Source organism: Hypanus sabinus, chromosome Y, assembly GCF_030144855.1.
Source record: "Hypanus sabinus isolate sHypSab1 chromosome Y, sHypSab1.hap1, whole genome shotgun sequence".
Lineage (NCBI taxonomy): Eukaryota > Metazoa > Chordata > Chondrichthyes > Myliobatiformes > Dasyatidae > Hypanus > Hypanus sabinus.
Genome location: NC_082740.1, coordinates 788,655 through 813,203, shown reverse-complemented (window position 1 = coordinate 813,203; position 24,549 = coordinate 788,655). Strand labels below are relative to the sequence as shown.

The window sequence follows — 24,549 nt, the reverse complement described above, 5'->3', positions numbered from 1 at the left end:
TGAGTACTGTTGGGGGGGGACAGCCTACCTGGGGAAAGCAACCTTAGCTGTGCCTCTGGCACAGAGTCTGGCCCTGTGGTTCAGAAGGGTAGGGAAAGGAAGAGGAAGGCAGTAGTGATAGGGGACTCTATAGTCAAGGGTTCAGACAGGTGATTCTGTGGATGCAGGAAAGAAAATCGGATGGTAGTTTGCCTCCCAGGTGCCAAGGTCCGGGATGTTCCTGATCACGTCCAAAATATCGTTCGGTGGGAGGGAGAACAGCCAGAGGTTGTGGTACATATTGATACCAATAACATAGGTAGAAAAAGGGATGACGTCCTGAAAGAAGACTACAGGGAGTTAGGAAGGAAGTTGTAAAGCAGGACCTCAAAGGTAGTAATCTTGGGATTACTGCCTGTGCCACGCGACAGTGAGAATAGGAATAGAATGAGGTGGAGGATAAATGCGAGGCTGAGGGAATTGAGCAGGGGGCAGGGATTCAGATTTCTGGATCATTGGGATGTCTTTTGGGACAGGTGTGACTTGTACAAAAAGGACAGGTTACATTTGAATCACAGAGGGACCAATATCCTGGCAGGCAAGTTTGATAGAGCTGTTGGGGAGGGTTTAAACTAGTTTGGCAGGGGGTGGGATTCAGGATGTCAGTGCAGGGATTTAGATAGAAGGGCAAGGGCATGATGCTGGGAGTTCTGAGTTGATGAGGAAGGACAGGCAGGGGGCGGAACATAATTGTAGCCAGTTAAAGGGGTTGAAACGAGTCTATTTCAATGCTAGGAGTATTAGGAACAAGGAGGATGAACTTAGAGCATGGATTAGTACGTGGAACTATGATGTTTGGCCGTTACTGAAGCTTGGTTGGAGGAAGAGCAGGATTGGATGATGCAGGTCCCGGGGTTCAGGTGTTTTAAAAGGAATAAGAAGGGAGGTAGAAAAGGGGGGGGAGTGGCATTGCTGGTCAGGGATAGTGTCACGGCTATAGAAAGGGAGGATGCTGCAGAAGGAGTGTCCACGGAGTCAGTCTGGGTGGAAGTCAGAAATGGGAAGGAATCGATCTCTGTGCTGGGAGTAGTCTATAGGCCCCCAAATAGCCCTCAGGACACCAAGGAGCAGATAAGCAGGCAGATTTTAGAATGGTGCAAGAAATACAGGGTAGTAGTTATGGGTGATTTCAACTTCCCCCTTATTGACTGGCACCTCCTGACTGCAAGGGGGATAGATGGGGCTGAATTTGTCAGGTGTGTTCAAGAAGGATTCCTGACACAGTATGTGGACCGGCCGACGAGAGGAGAGGCTGTACTGGATCTAGTTCTGGGTAATGAACCTGGTCAGGTGACAGATCTCTTGTTGGGGGAGCATTTTGGTGAGAGTGACCACAACTCCCTTAGCTTCAGCATAGCTATGGAAAGGGATAATGGTAAAGTTCTAACCTTGGGAAGAGCTAACTTTGAGGCAGAAACTAGCGAGAGTAAATTGGAAACAGATGTTCAATGGGGAAAGCACAGAAGTAATGTAGGAGAAATTTAGGGACCACTTGAGCTGGTTCAGGATATGTTTGTCCCACTGAGGCAAGGAAAAAATGGTAGGAAAAGGGAACCGTGGCTGATGAAAAATGTGAGGCAACTCGTCAAGAGGAAAAAGGAAGCCTATGTTAGATGTAGGAAGCAGGAAGGGCTTATGAGAAATATAGGGAAGCCAGGAACGATCGAAAGAAAGGAGAGCTCGAAGGGGGCATGAGAAGGCCTTGGCATGTAGGGTTAAGGAGAACCCCAAAACGTTCTAAGTGTATGTGAAGAATTGGAGGATGACAAGAACAAAGGTGGGACCGCTAAAGGATAAAGAGGGCAACGTGTGCCCAGAGGAGGAGGAGGTTGGGGAAGTCCTAAACTTGCTTCAGTATTCACAAGTGAAAAGGATCAAGGTGAGGTGAAATCAAGCAAGCCAGTATGTTGGACAGTGTGGAGATTACGGAAGAAGAAGCGCTGGATCTTCTTAAAATCATCTAGACTGATGAATCCCCAGGGCCATACGTGTTACACCCCAGGTTGTTGTGGGAATTGAGAGAAGAGATCACTGGAGCATTAGCTATGATCTTTGAATCCTCTTTGGCTATAGGGGAAGTGCTGGAGGACTGGAGAATGGCAAATGTAGTTCCCTTGTTTCAAAAAAGGCAATAGGGGGAAACCTGGGAACTATAGACCAGTGAGTCTTATGCTGGTGGCCTGCAAACTACTGGAAAGGATTCTTAAGGATAGGATCTATGAGCATTTGGAGAAATACAGTCTACTCGTGGATAGTCAACATGGCTTTATGAAGGGAAGATCGTGCCTCACGAGCCTGATTGAATTTTTTGAAGAGTTAACAAAAGAAATTGATGAGGGTAGGGCAGTGGATGTGGTCTACATGGACTTTAGCGAGGCATTTGACAAGGTCCCTGGCAAGAGACTCATCCAGAAAGTCATGAGGCATGGGGTAAGTGGAACCTTGGCTGTTTGGGTAAAAAAATTGGCTTAAAGGAAAAAAGCAGAGGGTAGTTGTGGAAGGAAAGTATTCTGCCTGGAGGTCGGTGATTAGTGGAGTGCCTCAGGGATCTGTCCTGTGACCCCTGTTATTTGTGATTTTTATAAATTACCTGGATGTAGAGGCAGAAGGGTGGTTAAGTTTTTGGATGACACGAAGATTGGAGGAGTGGTGGATGGAGCTGCAGTTAGTCAGAAGGTTACAAGAAGATATAGACAGGATGCAGAGTTGGGCAGAAAAATGGCAGATGGAATTCAATCCGAATAAGTGTGAGGTGATGCATTTTGAAAGGACAGACTGAGTACAGGATTAATGGTTAGTTACTTAAGAGTGTGGATGAACAAAGGGACCTTGGGGTTCAAATCAGTACATCCCTCAAGGTTGCTGCACAGGTTGATAGGATAGTTAAGCAGGCCTGTGTGGTGCTAGGCTTCATTAACAGGGTGATAGTGTTCAAAAGTAGAGAGGTCCTGTTGCAACTCTACAAATCTCTGGTGAGACCGCACTTAAGAGTATTGTGTTCAATTCTGATCACCTCATTATGGGAAGGATGTGGAAGCTATGGAGAGGGTGCAGAGGAGATTTACCAAGATGTTGCCTGGTTTGGAGAACAAGTCATATAAAGCAAGGTTAGCAGAGTTGGGACTTTTCTCTTTGGAGTGTAGAAGAATGAGAGTGGACTTGATAGAGGTCTACAAGATTATGAGAGGCACAGATAGGGTGGATAGTCAGTACCTGTTTCCCAGGGTACCAATAGCAAACACCAGAGGGCATATGTACAAAATTAAGGGAGGGAATTTTAGGGGAGATTTCAGGGGTAAGTTTTTTACACAGAGGATTGTGAGTGCCTGGAATGATGTGCCAGGGATGGTGGTTGAGGCTAAAACATTATAGGCATTTAGGAGCCTCTTGAACAGGCACATGGGTGAATAAAAAATAGAGGGTTATGGGATAGTGTGGGTTTAGTACTTTTTTTTAAGGGTTATATGGGTCGGCATAACATGAAGGGCTGAAGGCCTATGATGTTCTATGGTTCTATTGCCAGCACCAACTGGGGACTGTTTAAAAACAAAGCCACTCCCACTCTCTCTCTCTGCCATTCTACAGCCAGCACTACCACACTACACACCACCCTATTTCCGTTAATATAATAAATATATTTTGTTTGTTATTTCTGTTGTGGCACAAATTGTGTTGCTTCCTGAGAGCAAGGTTCAGAACACTCATATGTAATAATAATAATATGAAATTATAAAATAGTTTTCATTGATATATCCATGTTTGCAAAAGTTGATGTGTAATGACTCAGTACAGCATGAAAGTTAACCCTATTAATGAGGAAAATGTTTAGGGAAGTGGAGAAAAGGGATTATAAGTATTTTAACAAAAGTCCAAAAGATTTACACTAACTCTTGGCACATTAATGTCATGTCTGTCTTCCCTTCTATGCTTTCAAATGATTCAAAAACAAAGCAGCATGATAGTATTTATATATGTTTAGTCATGTTCAAATAAACCTGTTCAAGGCCAAAATTGAATCTACTTCCAAATTTAATGAAATAACATTTATGATAATCAGTCACTGGTTCAGATATTTTTCTGTTTGAAATAATATAGGCAATGAGTTGAGTTTTAAAGTGAGTTTTATTGACCATTTATAAATAAAGTCCTGATGTTAAAATAAGGTGTCCGCCCTCTTGCCTTGACATACAGCACTGTGCAAAAGTCTTAAGCACCCTAGCACCCTATATATACATATATATACACACAAACACCTAAAACTTTTGTAAAGTACAATAAATCCACATTAATTTATAAATTTACTTAGTTTTTTAAGTAACACTGGGTGGGTATTACTATTGTCTTGACTTTGGATTGTATCTTCATGTCATATTAGACTACTGATATCTAACTTTCACAATCAATAATGTTGAGTATACTGAGGTTTTCTCAAATAACAATAATTTGTGAATGTAAATTAAGTGAAAGATTAGAATAAGATTGCTGTTAATCCTTATTTATTGTATTGTGCTTTTCAAAAGGCTTCCTTGATTAATATATCCAATACATGTTTCAGAAGCAATGTGTCTCAAGTCACTACATTAACAAACTAGTTCTATTTGCATAGTTCCTTTGACATATCAAAGACATCCAAAAAAGCTTCAGACGTGTGCTAGCAAACAAAAGTTGACACTGAGACTGACTCCTATAAGGATTAACATTAAGGCAAATTATAAAAACGTGGAAATAACAGTCTTAATAGAATAAAGCTTGATGAAGAATCTTGGGAGGAAATCTAAAACTTTGGGTTGTAGTTATTCACACCAATATTGGTGCAGTTCAGTGGTACTCCATGCAAAAGTTGAAGAGAGGAATTGGCCAGACTTGGAAGCATTTTAAAGAACATTTGTAAACTGAAGATATCATTAAGTATAACAGAGTAAAGGTCAACTTTGACTATACAAAAATCGGTCACCATAACTCAGTTTAATAAAGGTAATACACATTATTTTATCCAGAGATGACCGGAGTTCTCACAGCAACAAATGGGCTACAGTATGTAAGTTCAGCAAATAACTTCAGACCAGTACTATACCAGTTTTGCAATATAATTCAATACTTTTTGATGTACAGCTTAGCAACAATGGAATACATTAAGCCTGCTGTCATTCCTAGATCTTTCTCCTCTTTAAATACTTCAAAATCTTTGCTTATCCTTCAGTGTGATGAATTCTAAAAACAATTCTAAGTGAATTCTATTTCCCTTTCTCAATCTGATATATCTGTAAGTTGACTGGGAACTTAAACAAATGTCAGTCCTTCCCACTGGCAAGTTGGATTCTAAGAGTGTCACAATTTCAGCCGCATTTCTGATGAACCTATAACATAGATCAGAAATCCCTCAGCAAAGTTCGAAGTTAATTTATTATCAAAGTATTTTTATATATATATATAAAATCTGTATGTTTGTGTATCACCATATACAACCCTAAGAATCATCTTCTCATGGTTACTCTCAACAAATTTATTGGAAAATAACTATAACAGAATCAATAGAAAACTGTTTAACTAGGGTGCTTGGCTAGAGTGCAGAGGGTAACTAACTGAACATACAAAATAACGTGAGACGAAGAATCTTTGGAAGTGAATCTGTAGGTTGAGGGAACACCAGCAATGGGGCAGGTGAAGTTGAGTGAAGTTATGCCACTTGGTTCAAGGGCCTGATGATGGAAGGTTAATAACTTCCTGGACCTTGTATAAGTCCAGAGTACCTTCTTAGTCGCAGCAGTGAAAATGACCTTGGTGGCGGAGGCCCTATGATGACAAAAGTCATTTTTGACTTTCCTTGCATATGTGTGTGATGCTGAGAGGTGGCTGAAGTTGATTGGAAAGGAACACTAACAGGAAGGACAGCAGAGCAGCAATGGCTGGAGTTTCTACGAAAAATGAGGGAAGTGTGAAGCAGATAAATTCCAAATAAGAAGACATTTCCAAATGGAAGAAGGACAATACCGTGACTGAAGTGCAGTCAAAGGCAAAGTAAAAGCGAAAGTGAGGGCATACAAGGAAGGCAAAACTTGCGGGAAGATAAACAATTGGGAACGTCTTAAAAACTTGCAGAGAGAAACTAAGAAGGTCATTAGGAAGGAAAAGATTAATTATGAAAGGAAGCTGGCAGCTAATATCAGAGAAGATACTATAAGCATTTTTACGTATATGAAGGGTAAAAGAGAGTTGTGGGTAGACATAGGACCAATAGAAAATGATGTTGGTCATAAGAGATGCCGAGATGGCAAAGGAACTGAATGTGTACTTTTCATCAGTCTTCACAGTGGAAGACATCTGCAATATGCCAGACATGCAAGAGTGTCAGGGAAGTGAGTATGTACAGTCAAAATCACAACTGTAAAGGTGCTAAGAAGGCTTAATGCTCTGAGGAGGGATAAATTTCCTGGACTGATGGAATTCACCCTTGGTTTCTGAAGGAAGTAGCTGGAGAGATTGTGGAAGCTTTATCAATGATCTTTCAAGAATTAATAGATTCTGGTGTATACCCGATAACTGGAAAATTGCAAATGTTACTCTGTTATTTAAGCAGAAAGTAAACTGTAGACCTGGAGGCACGTGACAAGGTAGGCCAAAGTCAGCATAGTTTTCTGAAAGGAAAATCCTGCCTTACTAACCTACTGCAGTTGTTGGGGAAATTACAAGCAGGTTAGACAATGGAGATGCAGTAGATTAGGTATACTTGGATTTTCAGAAGGCCTTTGACAAGATACCGCACATGAGGCTGCTTAGCAAGGTAAGAGCCCATTAAATTACAAAGCAGTTACTAGCATGGGTGGAGCGTTGGCTGATCAGAAAATGAAGAGTGGGAATAATGGGATCCTATTCTGGCTGACTGCTGGTTTCCATAGGGTTGGTGTTGAGTTACATCAATGATTTGGAGTATGGGATTAATGAATTTGTGGCTAAATTTGCCGATGATGCAAAGACAGATGGAGGAGCAGGTAGTGTTAGGGAAACAGAGAAACTTAGATTGTTTAGGGGAATGGGCAAAGAAGTGGTAAATGAAATACAGTGTCAATATGGTCATGCAGTTTGGTGGAAGAAATAAACAGGCAGATTATTATGTAAATGGGGAGAGAATTCAATGTACAGAGATGCAAAGGGACTTATGAGTCCTTGTGCAGGATATCCTAAAGGTTAACTTCCAGTTTGAGTCTGTTGTGAAGAAGGCGAATGCAATGTTGGCATTCATTTTTAGAGCCATAGAATGTAAGAACAGGAGAGTGACATTGAGGCTGTATAAGGCACTCATGAGACCACAATTGGAGTATTGTGTGCAGTTTTGTGTTCTTTATTTTAGAAAGGATATACTGACTTCGGAGAGGGTTCAGTGAAGATTCATGAGAGTGATTCCAGGAATGGAAGGGTTACCACATGAGGAACATTTGGCCGCTCTTGTGTTGTAATCCCTGGCGTTCAGGAGGTTGAGGGAGGATCTCATAGAAACATTCTGCATGTTAAAAAGCCTGAACAGGTTAGATATGGTGAAATTATTTCCCATGGTGGGAGAGTCTAGGACAAGAGAGCACAATTTCAGGATTGAAGGACCTCCAGTGTGGAAGCCAAGACATTGGGTGCATTTAAGGCAGAGATGGATAGGTTCTTGATTAGCCAAGGCATCAAAGGGTATGAGGAGAAGGCAGGGGAGTGGGGATGACTGGAAGAATTGGATTAGCCCATGATTGAATGGCGGAACAGACTTGATGGGCTAAGTGGCTTACTTCTGCTCTTATGGTATAATGGTATATTTATACCATCAACACCATGTTGGAAGGTGATATTTAAATTAAGAAAGCTCCATGAAGACTTCCCTCTGTTCTATCTGACCTAAATTAATATTTACAAAATATTGATTTGGCTGTTATACATGAGAGCATGTATTCCCAAGCTGGGGTCTACTGACTACTCTCTTAATGATTTGGGTACATGGCATAAAAGAAGGCTGGGAATCCCTATTAAAGTTAAACTAATGGACAGTTACTGACCTAAGAGTGTGACAGGAAAGTGTGTTTCTGTCAGTTGTTTTGATTTGTACTTTATTTCTGTTTTAATGTTGTGTTTCTATCAACGTTTGCTTTAAATATACCCAATGACTTAGCCTTCACATCAAGTTTTCTTGTATAAAACATCTGGCATTACTTGACAATCGTTTGGATTTCTGGACTTGCATTTCTTTGCTCTGCTATTTTTCTTAATATTTGGTCACATCAGAAAGAAGAGTAGAATTAGGCTATTGGCCACATTATGCCTACACCGCTATTTCATCATGGCTGATTTATTACCCCTCTCTTCTCAACACCATTCTTCTCAATAGATTGGTCATCCAGATCTCTGACATCTTCCAATATTTTATTCTGCATGTTGACAAGTTGTCCTATTGTGTTTTTCCAGGCTCGAGCTGGTATTGTCAGCACAGTTCAAGTATTGAAAGTTATGAAAGCTTTTGTGAATGAGCCAAATTACACAGTATGGAGCAATATAAGCAGCAATCTGGGGACACTTTCTACCCTACTATCCCATACAGACTTCCATGATGAAATTCAAGAATTCATTGTCGACTTGTTCTCCAACATTGGCTTGAAGCTTGGCTGGGATCCTAAACCTGGTGAAGGTATGACTTTACTGTTTTCAAACTCATTTCTGCTTAAATAGTACTTCATAGTACTTTTTTGTTTGTTATGTGTCATATCATGGTCTTTCCATGACTATGATTGTTCTTTTGACAGAAATGCTTCGACAGAAGTGGTTTGTCATTGCCTTCTTCTGGACAGTGTCTTTACAAGCCAGGTGACCCCTGCCATTATCAATGCTCTTCAGAGATGGTCTGCATGATTTCAATGGCCGCATAATCAGAATTTGTGATATGTACCATTTGCTCATATGACCATCCACCATCTGCTCCCGTGGCCTCACATGACCCTGATCCAGGAGAGGGGATTAAGCAAGTGCTACACCTTGCCTAAGGGCAACCTGCAGGCTAGCGGAAGGAAGGAATCAGAATCAAAATCAGGTTTATTATCACCATCACGTAATGTGAAATTTGTTAACAGCAGCAGCAGTCAATGATTTAGCAAAGAGAGAAAAATATAAATAAAATAAAAATAATAAATAAACCAGTAAATCGATTATGTATATTGAATAGCTTATTAAAAATGTGTAAAAACAGAAATATTGTATATTTTTAAAAAGTGAGGTAGTGTCCAAAGATTCAAAGTCCATTTAGGAATTGGATGCAGAGGAGAAGAAGCTGTTCCTGAATTGCTGAGTGTGTGCCTTCAGGCTCCTGTACCTCCTCCCTGATGACAGAGGGGAAGAAGCTGTTCCTGAATCGTTAAGTGTGTGTCTTCAGGCTCCTGTACCTCCTCCCTGATTGCAGAGGGGAAGAAGCTGTTCCTGAATCGTTAAGTGTGTGCCTTCAGGCTTCTGTACCTCCTCCCTGATGGCAGAGGGGAAGAAGCTGTTCCTGAATCGTTGTGTGTGTCTTCAGGCTCCTGTACCTCCTCCCTGATGGCAGAGGGGAAGAAGCTGTTCCTGAATCGTTGAGTATATGCCTTCAGGCTCCTGTACCTCCTCCCTGATTGCAGAGGGGAAGAAGCTGTTCCTGAATCGTTGAGTGTATAATTTCAGGCTCCTGTACCTCCTCCCTGATGGCAGAGGGGAAGAAGCTGTTCCTGAATCGCTGAGTGTTTGCCTTCAGGCTTCTGTACCTCCTCCCTGATGGCAGAGGGGAAGAAGCTGTTTCTGAATCGTTGAGTGTGTGTCTTCAGGCTCCTGTACCTCCTCCCTGATGGCAGAGGGGAAGAAGCCGTTCCTGAATCGCTGAGTGTGTGCCTTAAGGCTCCTGTACCTCCTCCCTGATGGCAGAGGGGAAGAAGCTGTTCCTGAAGCATTGAGTGTATGTCTTCAGGCTCCTGTACCTCCTCCCTGATGGCAGAGGGGAAGAAGCTGTTCCTGAATCGTTGAGTATATGCCTTCAGGCTCCTGTACCTCCTCCCTGATTGCAGGGGGGAAGAAGCTGTTCCTGAATCGTTGAGTGTATAATTTCAGGCTCCTGTACCTCCTCCCTGATGGCAGAGGGGAAGAAGCTGTTTCTGAATCGTTGAGTGTGTGTCTTCAGGCTCCTGTACCTCCTCCCTGATGGCAGAGGGGAAGAAGCCGTTCCTGAATCGCTGAGTGTGTGCCTTCAGGCTCCTGTACCTCCTCCCTGATGGCAGAGGGGAAGAAGCTGTTCCTGAAGCATTGAGTGTATGTCTTCAGGCTCCTGTACCTCCTCCCTGATGGCAGAGGGGAAGAAGCTGTTCCTGAATCGCTGAGTGTGTGTCTTCAGGCTTCTGTACCTCCTACCTGATGGCAGAGGGGAAGAAGCTGTTCCTGAATCGCTGAGTGTTTGCCTTCAGGCTTCTGTACCTCCTCCCTGATGGCAGAGGGGAAGAAGCTGTTTCTGAATCGTTGAGTGTGTATCTTCAGGCTCCTGTACCTCCTCCCTGATGGCAGAGGGGAAGAAGCCGTTCCTGAATCGCTGAGTGTGTGTCTTCAGGCTCCTGTACCTCCTCCCTGATGGCAGAGGGGAAGAAGCTGTTCCTGAATCGCTGAGTGTGTGTCTTCAGGCTCCTGTACCACTTCCCTGATGGCAGAGGGGAAGAAGCTGTTCCTGAATCGCTGAGTGTGTGCCTTCATGCTTCTGCACCTCCTCCCTGATGTTAACAGTGAGAAAAGGGCATGCCCTGGGTGATGGAGGTCCTTAATAATATACACTGCCTTTCTGAGACACCGCTCCATGAAGATGTCTTGGGTACTTTGTAGGCTAGTGCCCAAGATGGAGCTGGCTACAACCTCTGCAGCTTCTTTCGGACCCGTGCAGTAGCCCCTCAATACCAGACAGTGATGCAGCCTGTCTGAATACTCTTCACGGTAACACAGTAAACCAAAAGAAGTTTTTGAGTGTATTTGTTGACATGCCAAATTGCTTTAAACTCCTAATAAAGTATAGGTTAGGATTAGTAAGTTGTGGGCATACCAAAAGCAAGCGACTTACCATTAGACCACAAGTCATGTAAGATCCAGAAAGTCTCCTCAGACTGTTTTGGTCGTTGACTTAAAGGATGTATTTCGCTGTATCTTTCGATATTCCTATGTACATGTGACAAAGTTTAAACTTTTATCAGTCTTGAGAAGTATGAAGACTTAGAGTCATATAGCAAAAATATAGGTCCTTTAGCACGTCCATTGTAATCATTGTGCCTATCCAGCTAGTCCCAATTTCCTCCATTCTGCATGTATTCCTGTAAGCTAATGGCCACTAACCCGTCAATCTCGATTGACTGGTTGATCTTTGAGACTTTCCCAGTAGATCCCGGAAAAAAATGAAAAATAAATGCACAAATACTGTTGAAAGATTGTTTCGGGGTTGTGGGGTTTTCATTCCGTTCTTTCTGCTCAGTGCGCATGCGCATAGGTCCCCCGCTCTACACAGTGTACTTCAGTGGTCCCCAACCAATGAGGAAACAATGTGAGTCAGTTGCCCCTTTCCTCATGCCGTCATAGCCACTGTTTGAACTTGAACCCATGCGAGGCCATCAGTCACCTAAACACGCGGCCAGCTGGAAGAGCCAATGCTACTGGTCCGGAGCACAGCCGGCGAGAACAGCCGATGCTACTGGCCCAGTGGGTGGCCAGAGGGAAAACCCAGTGCTACAGGGCCTGTAGGACAGATGGGCGCTGCCTCTAAACCTGTTTAGCACATCGAATGTTCGTGGAGAACCCAGTGTTGAAATATTCGCAGACAACCTAATTCAGGCTCAAGGTTTCATAAGTATCAGAGCAGCTACCGCGCTGCGATCTGCTGAAACAAACTTTTGTCGGTGGATAGATCCTACGGGGGGGGTGCGGGCACGGGCCTCTCGCTCTCCTCACTTGGTTGGTCGCTCTGTCCGGACTGCAACCGCCGCAGCCCTGACCTTGTCCTCTCACCCCACCCATGACCAGCCGCACTTGGCCAGGGTGTCTGACAGCGGGCAGGCAGAGGATGGAGTTCAGGCCTGGAGGCTAATGCAGCAATGAAGCCTTCAAAACTGCTACGGTACCTTGAGTCCAAGCACCCTGCACTTAAAGACAAACCTGTTGAGTTTTTTCTGCAGAAAAAATGTGAGCAGGGCGGGACAGTAGCTAAGTGCCAAGAGCTGCGAAGGTCGTGTTTAACACACACACAACCCCCCCCATCCTCCCCCCCCTCCGTCGGCCAGTCCGCAAGAATAATGTCAATATTAAATCAGTCCACGCTGCAAAAAAGGGCGTGTACCCCTGCATTATTTCTACTTCCAGGTTGCGGGATTTTACTTCCGGTCTTACCCCCAGTGCGCATGCGTGTGACTAATAAATTTGGAGTCAGTTGCCTTTCTCTAAGGCCGAGGTAGGGGATCTTGGGCTTAAAAAGGTTGGTGACCACTACTCTAAGCCATGGATTCCCAGTCTAGAATCCACAGACCCCTAGGTAAATGGTAGAGGTCCATGCCATAAAAATGATTGGGAACCTCTGCCCCTTCTTGAACCCATCTAAATGCTTAAATGATACAATTGTATCTGACTTAATTATTTCCTCTAATGACTTATTTCATGTGCTCATCATCCTAAGCATAAACAATTTTCCTCTCAGATCTATTAAATCTTTCCATCTCACTCTGGGCTAAAATCTAATCATCCACCTTATCTATGCCTCTTAATTTTAAACATTTATATAAGGTCTGTCTTTATCCTCCTATGTGCCAAGGAATAATGACCTAGTCTAACAAATGCCTTTGTATAATTCTGTTCTTCAATCTTTTCTTAATACTTTTTCAGTATAACCTCATTTAATCTATAATCTCGTTTTTAGAGGACTCGGTTATGTTATATCTGTTTCTGGTGACTCCTTTTTATTTCTGTTTTCATTCTTTTATGTCTTTTGCATGTTTTTTTTTGCACATACAGTGTTTGATGTTTTCTTTGTACCTGTTTTTTCTTTGTTTTGAAGCTGCAATGTAGAACAAATCTCAGGGTTGTATATTGCATAAATACTTGGATAATAAATGCACTTTGAATCTTTGAAGCTTCTTCACTGTCAACAAATTGAATTTTCTATTATCAGAAAAAGATTTTGCAATCATATTTATGTAAATAACAAATGACAAGGATCCTATCAATTTGCAACAATGATTGTGTTTTAATATTCACATCAGTGTTGAGTTCGTTATATAATATAGGTTGACCTGCTTGATCAGGCTGAAGCAAGAGGGAAAAGTAATCTTTCGTGTTTTGTTTAGATCTTGTTCTCTGGCAGATTGAAGTGGGGGTGTAGATGGTTTAATCCTTCTAGAACAGAGTTGAGGAAGAATCTCTTTAGGCAGAGGATAGTGAACCTATTGAATTTAATACCATAGTTAGCTGTGGAGACCAAACCATTGGGTTTATTTAGAACAGATGTTGATAGATCTTTTTCATTAAGGATGTCAAATATTACAGGGAGGAGCCAGCAGAATGGTATTGAAAGGGACAAAAAACCAGCCATGATGAAATGTCAGAACAGACAATGGTCTGAATAGCCTAGGTATGTCTTGCTTCTGGTACCAGGGTTGGGGAGTGTGGTTAGGAAAATAAATGTTTACACTTACTGATCACATCATGCAGAGTAATGATATTTTTGAACTGAGTCTACAAGTGAAAAACTGTTGCTGCTACCAGGAAAATATTAATATTATAGCTTCAGAATGTTTTAGCTGCCCTTGGCAATAACTGATTAAGGTGTGGATGAATAAGTACAAACAAAACTGAAGACTGGAGTCACATACCAAGTATATCTTTTGTACAACTGCCATCATTATCAAGACTTCATTGTGTACTCTCATTATGTAAATCATACTTCTTGAAATAAATGAAATTCTTTGAGGTTTCAAAATATCCATTTTATTCATGAGGACAGTGCACAGAAAGGAAGATGTTGCGTAGCTTCTACATGATAAGAAGCACTGAAGGTTCCTTGTGGGATTGGGATGGAGATGAGAAACTGGAAGATTAGTCGTTTAGAAAGGAGAGCAGCACTCTTCTGACTAAGTTGTGTGATATTTAGCTTGTGATTTTCTTTACATTTTATATTTTGACCTAAGGTATATATTATTCTGATGAAAGCATATACTGTACATCAAAAATAGAATGGAAAAAAGGAACAATTTTAGAGATTAAGATCAGAGGGAAGTGTAAGCCTGTTCGTATTTATGGTTTACTGAAACTACACAAACCTCAAATATCATTAAGACTAATTGTGAGTTGCATAGGAACAATAGTACATCAACTTGGCAACTAGGGATGTTAATTTGTAGAATGGTATTGCATCAATTGTGGCTAACAGCAGAAGCTTTGTGAAAAAGATTAAAGAAATTAAAATTGATCCACAAATGTGCATGGTGAGCTTTAATGTGCCTTATTTAATGTGACTTATTTAGTGTGCCTATGAACCAGGCAATGGCATGCTTAAGAGAGACAACAAAAAAATGCTGCATGAAAAGGAAAGACTTGACTGAATTTAGACCAAATTTTGGAGTTGACTACACTTACACAATTTCCCAGTGTGGAGAGATTTTCTACAAGCAGAAGGATTGAATGATTGAATGGCCAAGGGGTCTTCTCCATCTCCTGTACTATGAAATTTGTTGATGGACAACCTTGAAACAGATTTAATGACTGTGCTATGTGGATGACACATTTATTCGTGTAAACATGGTCAAGAAGTATTAGAGGCATGTTTAACACATTTAAACAATCAGAACAAGGCCATACAGTTTATCATGGAGGTAAAAAGTGAGGATATTTGCTATTTTTAGATGTATGGTAAAACAATCTGGAATTGAGTGTTTACAGGAAGAAGACTCACACAGATCAATATCTGAATTACCTGTCAAATCGTCCAAAGAAGACAATGCTTGGCACTGTTCAAGGCATGGCATCAAATACCTTGTGCACAACTAGATCTGCAAAGGAATTCAGAGAAGCATTCAACGTAAAGATCAACTCCGTGCACATAATAGAGAAAGGAATGGATGCAACACAACACTACAACAAAGATAAAAAAGTTATGAGACATATTTGCCAAAAATATGGTGCCCAGTTAATAGCAAAAAGTGTGGACACAATTTGAAAAAATCTAAGGAAGTCTCAGCAGCTAGAGGACATAAAGAACTGTATAAGGGAATTGTGTGCTCCATACTTCTATCACTGTGCAAAAAAAATATATTGGTGAGATTGGTAGGCCATTGAAGACTAGGATGGAAGAACATGTGAGTGTGTTAAAAAACTTGAGAGCAGAATGAAATGGAATTGCTGAAAACTGCCTGCATTGCTCATGTAGACCAAGGTTTCATGAGGCCAACATCATTGCCAAGGAAGGGAATGCCTACAGGAGAAAGATTGGGGAATTATGTTCCAAGAGGTAGTTTCTAAAAGTGTAGTGATAGCTCCAATCTAGGACCACACTTACTTAAAGAGGTTTTGACCATAAAAATCATCCAATCAGAAGAAGGTCAATTCAAACTGACCAATCAGGAACAGGCAAGCCAGATCCACGCAGTTAGGACCAAGCATTAGCTCTGTCCATGCCCTGCTTACTCAAAAGTGTATATTAGAAGAGTCTGTAGGGGTACTTGTCATTTGATTAACTTGAGCAAGATGGTCAGGTTTACCATTGAAATGTTGCAAATATGCAACTGGTAAAGCTAAAGAATAATATGGATAGATCATATTCTGTTGACATTGCAGGAAAGGTCATTGTCATGACACCATATTACTTAGCTCTCTTATCTCCTTCCTGTACTCCCCCCATCATTATTTGTGATACAGCTTACTACTGTGGGATCATCTGCAAATTTAGATCAGAATCTGGACACATGGTCAAGAGTGTACAGGGAGTAGATTAGGGACTAAGAGACAGCCTTGTGGTGCACCAGTGTTGAGAACTATTGTGGGCAGGTGTCCTGCCTAGCATTAGTTTTGCAGAGTGTTTATATAAAACTTAGCTTTATTTGTCACACATACATAGGAACCACGAAATATACAGTGAAATGCATCGGTTGTGTCAAATCAAATCAACAAGTATTGGGCAAGTGTCATCACACTTCTGACACCAACATAGTATGCCCACAACTCACTAACCCTAACCAGTACATCTTTGGAATAGAGCATGAGGAAGAAACCCCTGCAGTCAAGGGGAGAATGTACAAACTGCTTAACAGACAGCAGAGGGCATTGAACATGGGTTGCTGGCAGAGCTGCAGTAACATTCAACTAACTGCTACACTACCTGTCAAGAAGTCAAAGTACCTTCCATATTTTGGTAATTGAGGTGAGTATAGCAGCTGCAGGATCACCCACAGTTGGGATAGTTGGTGTCTGATGGGATAGGAAAGCAGGTATTACATTTTTGTGCTGTGGTTTTGCTGCACAGAGACAACTTAAGAGTGCTCCTGACACGTAATTGAGCATTCTCAACACCATGCTGAATGCTCTTCCATTTGACCAGTGATGAGAAAGGTATTGCAGTTTCATTAGCCACCTCAAAGCCCACAGAACTAGATTGGCAACAAATCATCTTCCATCCTGGGGGGGAGCACTCAAAAGAAAGAAGTTTTAAACTGATTATGTTAAAATTGTACAAGGCATTGGTAAGGCTGAATTTGGAGTATTGTATACAGTTCTGGTCACCAAATTATAGGAAGGTTATCAACAAAATAGAGGGAATACAGAGATTTACTAGAATGTTACCTGGGTTTCAGCACCTAAGTTACAGAGAAAGGTTGAACAAGTTAGGTCTTTATTCTTTGGAGCGTAGAAGGTTGAGGGGGGACTTGATAGAGATATTTAAAATTATGAGGGGGATAGATAGAGTTGACGTGGATAGGCTTTTTTCTTTGAGAGTAGGGGAGATTCAAACAAAACATGTTGAGAGTTAAGGGGCAAAATTTTAGGGGTAACTGGAGGGGAACTTCTTTACTCAGAGAGTGGTAGCTGTGTGGAACTAGCTTCCGGTAGAAGTGGTAGAGGCAGGTTCGATTTTGTCATTTTAAAAAAATTGGACAGGAAAGGAATGGAGGGTTATGGGCTGAGTGCAGGTAGGTAGGACTAAGTGAGAGTAAGCGTTCAGCACTGGCTGGAAGAGCCGAGATGGCCTGTTTCTGTGCTGTAATTGTTATATGGTTATATTAACAGTTACTCTTAGTAAGTATAGGCTTGCATATCTGGAGAAAGTTGAGCATTTCAGTAAAATAAATTTTGCTTTTCTGTAACATAGATGCTGAGAAATCCAGAGTAACACACATAAAATGCTGGAGTAACTCAGAAGATTGGGCAGCATTTATGGAATTAGACCCTCGTCCTGCCTCATCAAAGTTCAAAGTACATTTGTTATCAAAGTATGTATACTTTACACAATCTTGAGATTCATCTCCTAACAGGCGACCATGAAACAAAGGAAACCCCAAATAAAAAAAGACCATCAATCACCCAATCTGTAAAGCAAAAAAAATCTTGCCCATAAAATATAAACCATATAAAAATAGAAGACTGTGGATACCCAATATACAGAAAAAAATGCAAGCAAATACTGGTTCTGAACTGAATTCTGCAATTGAATCCTATAGTTCAGCACACAGTTGAGTAAACCTGGAGCAGCAATCTGAACCGGTCCATCCCTCACCTCGGGCTCTGACACCCTGTCCTTTTCAATTTGGTGTAGTCCCCAAGACAATGGCTAATCAATGGATTTAATCTTTTCAGCGTGCTTGGGGGCCTGGACCTCACTGACTTAATTCAGCATGTAACCAACCTTTCTGATTTGGCACATTCCCTAGGTCTCTGTCCATACATTGAGTTCAGTCAATTCTGTAAGCCTCACTGCTTCAGTTTGCCCTTCAGCACAGCACTTACTATGAATTGAACCTCGTGTCCTCCTCACTCTCAGCAACAGGCCCATTGCCTCAGCTCACCTTGGTTCTGCCACTTCACATTGCCTTCAAGTCCAGAAGTAAGTTATAGACTATTACTTATGATGATCATTTACCAGAAAATATGGGATTTAACAAAGTATTTTAGTTGCCACTTGCCAGAGGTGGCTTAAGTTCACTAACGCCTTGGTAAACCAAATCAGATTGAACAATGAAGGGTCTCAGCCCGAAACATCAACTGTTTATTCCTCTCCATAGATGCTGCCTGACCTGCTGAGCTCCTCCAGCATTTTATGTGTTTGTAACATTTCACTATATGTTTACATGTACATGTGATAAGTAAATCTGAAAGTGATTTTATAGTTTGTGACCAATTTCCTTCATTTTTGCATTTAATGTAAAACAATTTGATACTAAAATATTGTAATTTTCAGAAGATAACTTTAATAATAAAATACAAAATGCATTAGATTTGTATCCAATAATTTGTTTGTGATATTAATAAAGAGGTGCCAAAATAGATAGTGGTATTTATTTCAAAGAAACCTGCTGACAGGGAAAAGATTCTTCCAGGATAATGTCCTAGGTCTTATAAGGAAGATGTTATATACAGGCAGTCCCCGGGTTACATACGAGTTCCATTCCTGAGTCCGTCTTTAAGTGGAATTTGTATGTACATCAGAACAAATACATCCAGTATTACTTGATGTGAGTCAAACGTTTGTCTTAGTAAATATTTTACCTTTCTGTGCATATAACACACTTAAGAAACGTATGTATTCCAATAATTAAACCACTGCATTGCTTAGTAATAATCGTAGCTTTCACCGGTGCAGGGCCTTTCACATGCTCCATTATTCTCACTTTATCTTTTATCCTTTAAAATTGTTCCGATTATTGACTGACTGTAGCCTAACGCTTTTCCAACGACCAATAGCATTTCACCTCTTTCCAAACGCTTTATTATTTCCACTTTATTTTCAATCGCGATCGCTTCCTGTAAATGGAACAGAAACGCTACGGGCAGCGGATCCCGAACTGCGCTGACTCCCGAGATCCGCTGGGTCCTAAGGACCACGGCACTGAGCCAAGCTAAATGGGACAAGTGGGGGCTGTGCTGGGTTTGGGTATTTGATCCTCCGCAATATTCTACGTGGGAATTTAAACTGGAAGTGGCTGTTTTTTTTTTAAGCGATTGAGTTGTGAACTGGAAAGCAACCCGGCCCGGATGGTACGGGAGTCACTGGATCGATGACAACCCAGCACAGGAGCGCACTGTCGCTGGATCGAACTCGGAAACCTCCGTTCTCCAGCCTGGCGCTGATTTCACTGTGCCACCAGCCGACTGGAACGGGGTGCGGGGTCAGGGTGAATCTTACTAAGAACAATTTAAGCCAAATACAAAGTTAAACACTCAACACAGCGTCAACGGCAATGATTTAAAATGGCTGATGGTGTCACGATCCAACTAAAAAAGGCGGATAGCGTTTTCCTCCCTCAGTTCATAAGTACGAGTTGTCCGTAGGTCGGACGTTCATAACTCAGGGACTGCCTGTATAACATCCTGAAATCATCAGTGTTTAATAAATTTGATCAAAAAATGCTTAGGAATAATTAGGTCCAAATAGTTTTTCAGTTCTTAAATGATGCCTCATCAATGTATTATGTCTTCCTGTGATTTAATGGCTTTAATAAGCTCAAACTTGGCAACTATTCCAAAGACAACTGACTGTTCATGTCTAATGTCACTTGCATATGTCATGAAATTTTGTTGTTCAGTGCCAGCAGTACAATGCAATACATAAAATGAACTATAAATTACATTAAGAAGTACATATAAACACTTACATGTGTGCCACAGACTTTTACACTAATATATATATAGTAATAAATGCATAGTAAATTACTATAGTAATTTCATTTATTCTCCTGTACTGGCCCTGCAAAAATAAATTTCATGAAATATGTGAGTGATGATAAACCTGATTCTGATAGGATTTTTATTATGTTCTGAGAGTGGAAGGGGAAGAGAGAAGGAATCATAGTTGGGAAAAGAAGAGGCGAGGAGAGAAGTGGGAAGCACTAAAGAAACATTTTGGAATGTTTGGAATTAAATTACCTTGCCTGGTATCTCAGGGCTAGGTGTGTCTTCACCTGAACCCCCTCCCATCCTGACACTTCTCTGCCACCTGTCCCACACCACTCCTGTGACCCTTCACCCTCACCATTCCCAACATCCTTTGCTCCCACCAGATATACACACTATCTCCTCCACACTGATAAATATAGTACTGTACGAAACCCTTAGGAGCTCTAGCTATACATATATATGCACCTGATTTTTGCATGGTACTGTATAAATTAAATAATTAGTACAAACCAAGAGCTAAAAAGTAGGTAGCATTTTTTAGGTTGGTTCATTGTTTATAGTGTATAGAACATACCTTCAAGGTCCTATACACCTTCCTTGATGGTAGAAATGAGAAGCGGGCATGTCCAGGTGCTAAAGATACTTAAGGGTGTGTGTCACATATTTGAGGCATTGCCTTTTGAAGATGTTTAATGTAAATCCAATATACAACTGGAAAATAAAGATAACCATTGGTGAGGAGTGAGACTATGTAGTTTGCTAGACATGAGTGGAAAGAAGAAGATGGAAGGCACCTTGTAAAATAAATATAAAAGTTCTTCAGCTTGCTCCCTTCCACATAAAGCTGCACTCTGGTCACACTTCCTTGGTCTATATTACACATTTCTGCGGTATTTCAACTGAATATAATTAATATTGCTTATCTTTTCTGTTGAATGTGATGTAGGTCATCTAGATGCACTCTTGAGAAGTTTGGTCTTGGGAAAGTTGGGAAAAGCTGGGCACCTACCAACAATAGAGGAAGCAAGACGCAGGTTTAAGGATCACTTTGAAGGAAAGCAGATTCTCTCTGCCGATCTACGAAGCCCTGTAAGTTTGCGTTGAGTTGCTTTTATATAGCTTTATTTCAGAGGAGAGAAGATTGTAACAACAAAGAAACCACATGACAAATACTTCTTGGTATCTGGTTATTAAATGTGTTCTGTGAGTGAAATTTTACTGGAAATTACAACCTGTCATAAATTAAATCATTTTTGTAGTCACATTTGATTTCTTGATATTCACTTTTCCCGGTAAGTTTCTGAACTGAAGTTTCTGCCTGATAATTTGGTTTCTGTTTTGATGTGATTGTTAGGCTCCGTTCTCCAAATTTAAAACTTCTGTTGCCTCTACAATAAATGGGAGAACCAAATCTATATTGATAAAGAATAGTTCAATATACAATACTGTGCTCAAAAGTCTAGATTTTTTAATATGGTTTCAGATGATCTCCACAGAGCTCTGATCTCAAAATCATCAAGGCTATCTAGGATTAGCTGGCAAGGAAGAAGCAAGTGAGACAGCCAAAGTCTGAAAGGACTGTGGCAATTTCTTCAAGATGCTTGGAGCAAACCACCAGCCAATTTCCCTAAAAAACTGCCCAATAGTGTCCTTAAGAGAACTAAAGACAAAGGGAGGCCATGCTAAATATTGATTTGATTTAGTTTTTTTATTATTTACTGCTCTTTACAATAAAATTTCTGATATTTAGAAACTTTTCATATCTTTATTTTCAAAGCATCTTTTTACATTATTCCTTTTCATGTGTCTAAGACTTGCACAGTACTATAAATTTTTTATCAAAGTACATATACTTCACCAGGTTCAGTTAGCAAAAACCACAATAAAATGAATAAAGTACAAGCAACAACCAAAAGTACCATCTATACTGAAGGGCAAGCAGATATTCACAATGGTGGTATACAGTATGTTGCTAATTATTTTAGAAAGAAAGGGAATAAAAAGAGGTTAATATTGCAGTACTTGGTAAGCAAGTCCCACTCTAATATGTTGATATTTCTATGTAGTGGAACAATTAAATCAGAATTTATTTGTAAGATAATACAAGAGCCTCCTGTTAATGAACATATTTCAGCTGAATCTGCACTGATGGGAGAAAGGCTGTAACTTTGTAAGTCCTTTTATGGTACAGTTCTCCTGCTAAGAGTCAGATGATACAGTTCGCGAGTTATTCTGCATTCCAGCATGTCATGAACATATCTCACAGAATCTCCCTCACGCTGACTTGGTAGCCTGCACAAAATGCAAGAGGAACTCAGCAGTATCTATGGAGAGGAAAAAACACTAAATGTTTTGGAGTCCAGATGAAGGGGTTTAGCTCAAAATGATGACTCTTTATTTCTGTCGTCAATGCTGCTTTGACCTGCTGAGTTCCTCCAGCATTTTATGTATACTTATTTACCATCCATTATGCCGCTGGCATTTAGGGCAGTATAAAGATGCTCCATCTCTGTTAGTCTTTGCCCATCTTTTGTGTAGTGCCCCAGGGGTAATTCAGAATCCTTATTTCTGCCTCTACCATACAGCACTAAGCTGTCTTAGACTCCCATGTCTCCTCCACCCTTCCGGGGTCCAATGGAGTTGGCTCTCTCTTCCCACCTTGTGCTCAATCCATCTCTAATGTTTTCTTGTGAAGATTTTGGCCATGCCCTCTTGATAACACTGAAGAAGCAGGGAGTGGTTGGAGATCATTCTTGCCCAGGAAATTTGGAGGCTTGTGTAAAATGATGACAGCTTGGCAAGATCATTCCCTGCAATGCACCAGTACTCTGACCCGTTAATAAGAGTGCAAACAGAGCACAGCTCTGATACAGCTTCACTGTAGTGTGGACACTTCTTTGTGTGTATGCTGCTCAGGATTTCCAATATCTTTTGTGTTTGGGAAACTGACTTAGCAGGTACATTGCCTGTGTGCTATTTGTCTTTCCATATAACAGAGAGCCAACTCTGCAAAAATCAAGGTGTTTCCAGTGTACTCTTAGGCAATCTCATATCATCTGCTCATATTTGTTGTAGAATCTTAATATCACTATAGGTTTTGGAAATTCAATAATTAGGTGGTCAGATCTATCCATACATGTCTTATTCCTCAAATAATAACTATTTGATTTTAAAATTGGCTACTCAGTTTATATTTGACATCTTTTTAAGGTTAAGGCATTTTGAGTAATTCAGTTAGAAATTTGTATGATAAAGAACTGAAAATGCTCAAAAGACAAGTAGCATTTTTTTTTTGAAGTGCACAATGGAAAGGTCATTCTGGCCCTTCGAGCCACACTGTGCAGTAATCCTCCGATTTAATCCTAGCTTAATCACTGACAGTTTACAATTGTCAATTAACCTACCAAGTGGTACATCTTTAGACTGTGGGAGTAAACCAGTACCCAGAGGAAACCCACACAGTTATGGGAGAATATACAAGCTCCCCATAGGCAGCAGCAGGAACTGAACCTGGGTCACCTGTAAAGTGTTATGTTAACCAACAGATGCTATATCTGTGAAGAAAAATTGATGCACCTTAGCTACTTGCATGAAGTAGTACAGAAACGAGCCTTTCTGGCCATAGTGTCTTTGCTGATCATGATGCCAGTCCACGATAATCCCACCTGCTTGCAAGTGGTCCTCTTGTCCTCCATTCCCTACATATTATGTGATTATTCAAATATCTTTTAACCATTTTTGTCCTATCTACTTCCACCACTCATCCTAGAGTGGCTTTTCAAGCACCTCCACATTTTCTTGCCTCATAAATCTCTTTAAACCCCCTCTCACCTTTAAGCTGTACTCTCTAGTATCTTGAGAAAAAAAGACTATCTATGCCTTTCATAATCTTATAACTTCTATCTAATCAATCCCAGGCTCCAGTGCTCCAAGAACAAACCAAGATTATTCAACCCCCATCTTGTTACTACAATACAATACAAATACTTTATTGTCAGCAAACAATTGATACTAGAGCTATATACTATATGCTATATGCTATATACTATATGCTATATCATCACAGTGATATTTGTTTCTGCGCTTCGCGCTCCCTGAATTACAAATCGAAGTAAGTATAATAAAAATTTAAATTATAAATCATAATTAGAAAATAGAAAAGGGAAAGTGAGGTAGCACAAGTCAGGTCTGGATATTTGGAAGGTACGGCCCAGATCCGGGTTAGGATCCGTTCAGCAGTCTTATCACAGTTGGAAAGAAGCTGTTCCCAAATCTGGCCGTATGAATCTTCAAGCTCCTGAATCTTCTCCCGGAGAGAAGAGGGACAAAAAGTGTGTTGGCTGAGTGGCTCGTGTCCTTGATTATCCTGTCAGCACTGCTCCGACAACGTGTGGTGTTAAGTGAGTCCAAGGATGGAAGATTGGTTTGTGTGATGTGCTGGGATAGTTTCACGATCTTCTGCAGCTTCTTCCGGTCTTGGACAGGACAACTTCCATACCAGGTTGTGATTCACCCTAGAAGAATGCTTTCTATGGTGCACCTATAAGAATTAGTGAGGGTTTTAGGGGACAGGCCAAATTTCTTCAGCTTTCTTAGGAAGTAAAGGCGCTGGTGGGCCTTCTTGGCAGT

The 24,549-nt window shown here is 40.9% G+C and overlaps 1 protein-coding gene across 6 annotated transcripts in view; it reads left to right on the top strand.

Annotated features, from left to right (window-relative positions):
- LOC132385332 (puromycin-sensitive aminopeptidase-like) overlaps nt 1-24,549 on the top strand; it is a 330,919-nt gene that overhangs the window by 265,292 nt on the left and 41,078 nt on the right. For 5 of the 6 annotated variants that reach the window (XM_059957354.1, XM_059957353.1, XM_059957357.1 and 2 more), the window contains 2 exons: nt 8,479-8,698; nt 20,867-21,009. In XM_059957354.1, coding sequence (XP_059813337.1) covers nt 8,479-8,698; nt 20,867-21,009 — 363 coding nt within the window. Of the gene's footprint in view, nt 1-8,478; nt 8,699-8,813; nt 8,875-20,866; nt 21,010-24,549 lie in introns of all 6 variants that reach the window. The other variant, XR_009509156.1, reaches the window with a different exon arrangement.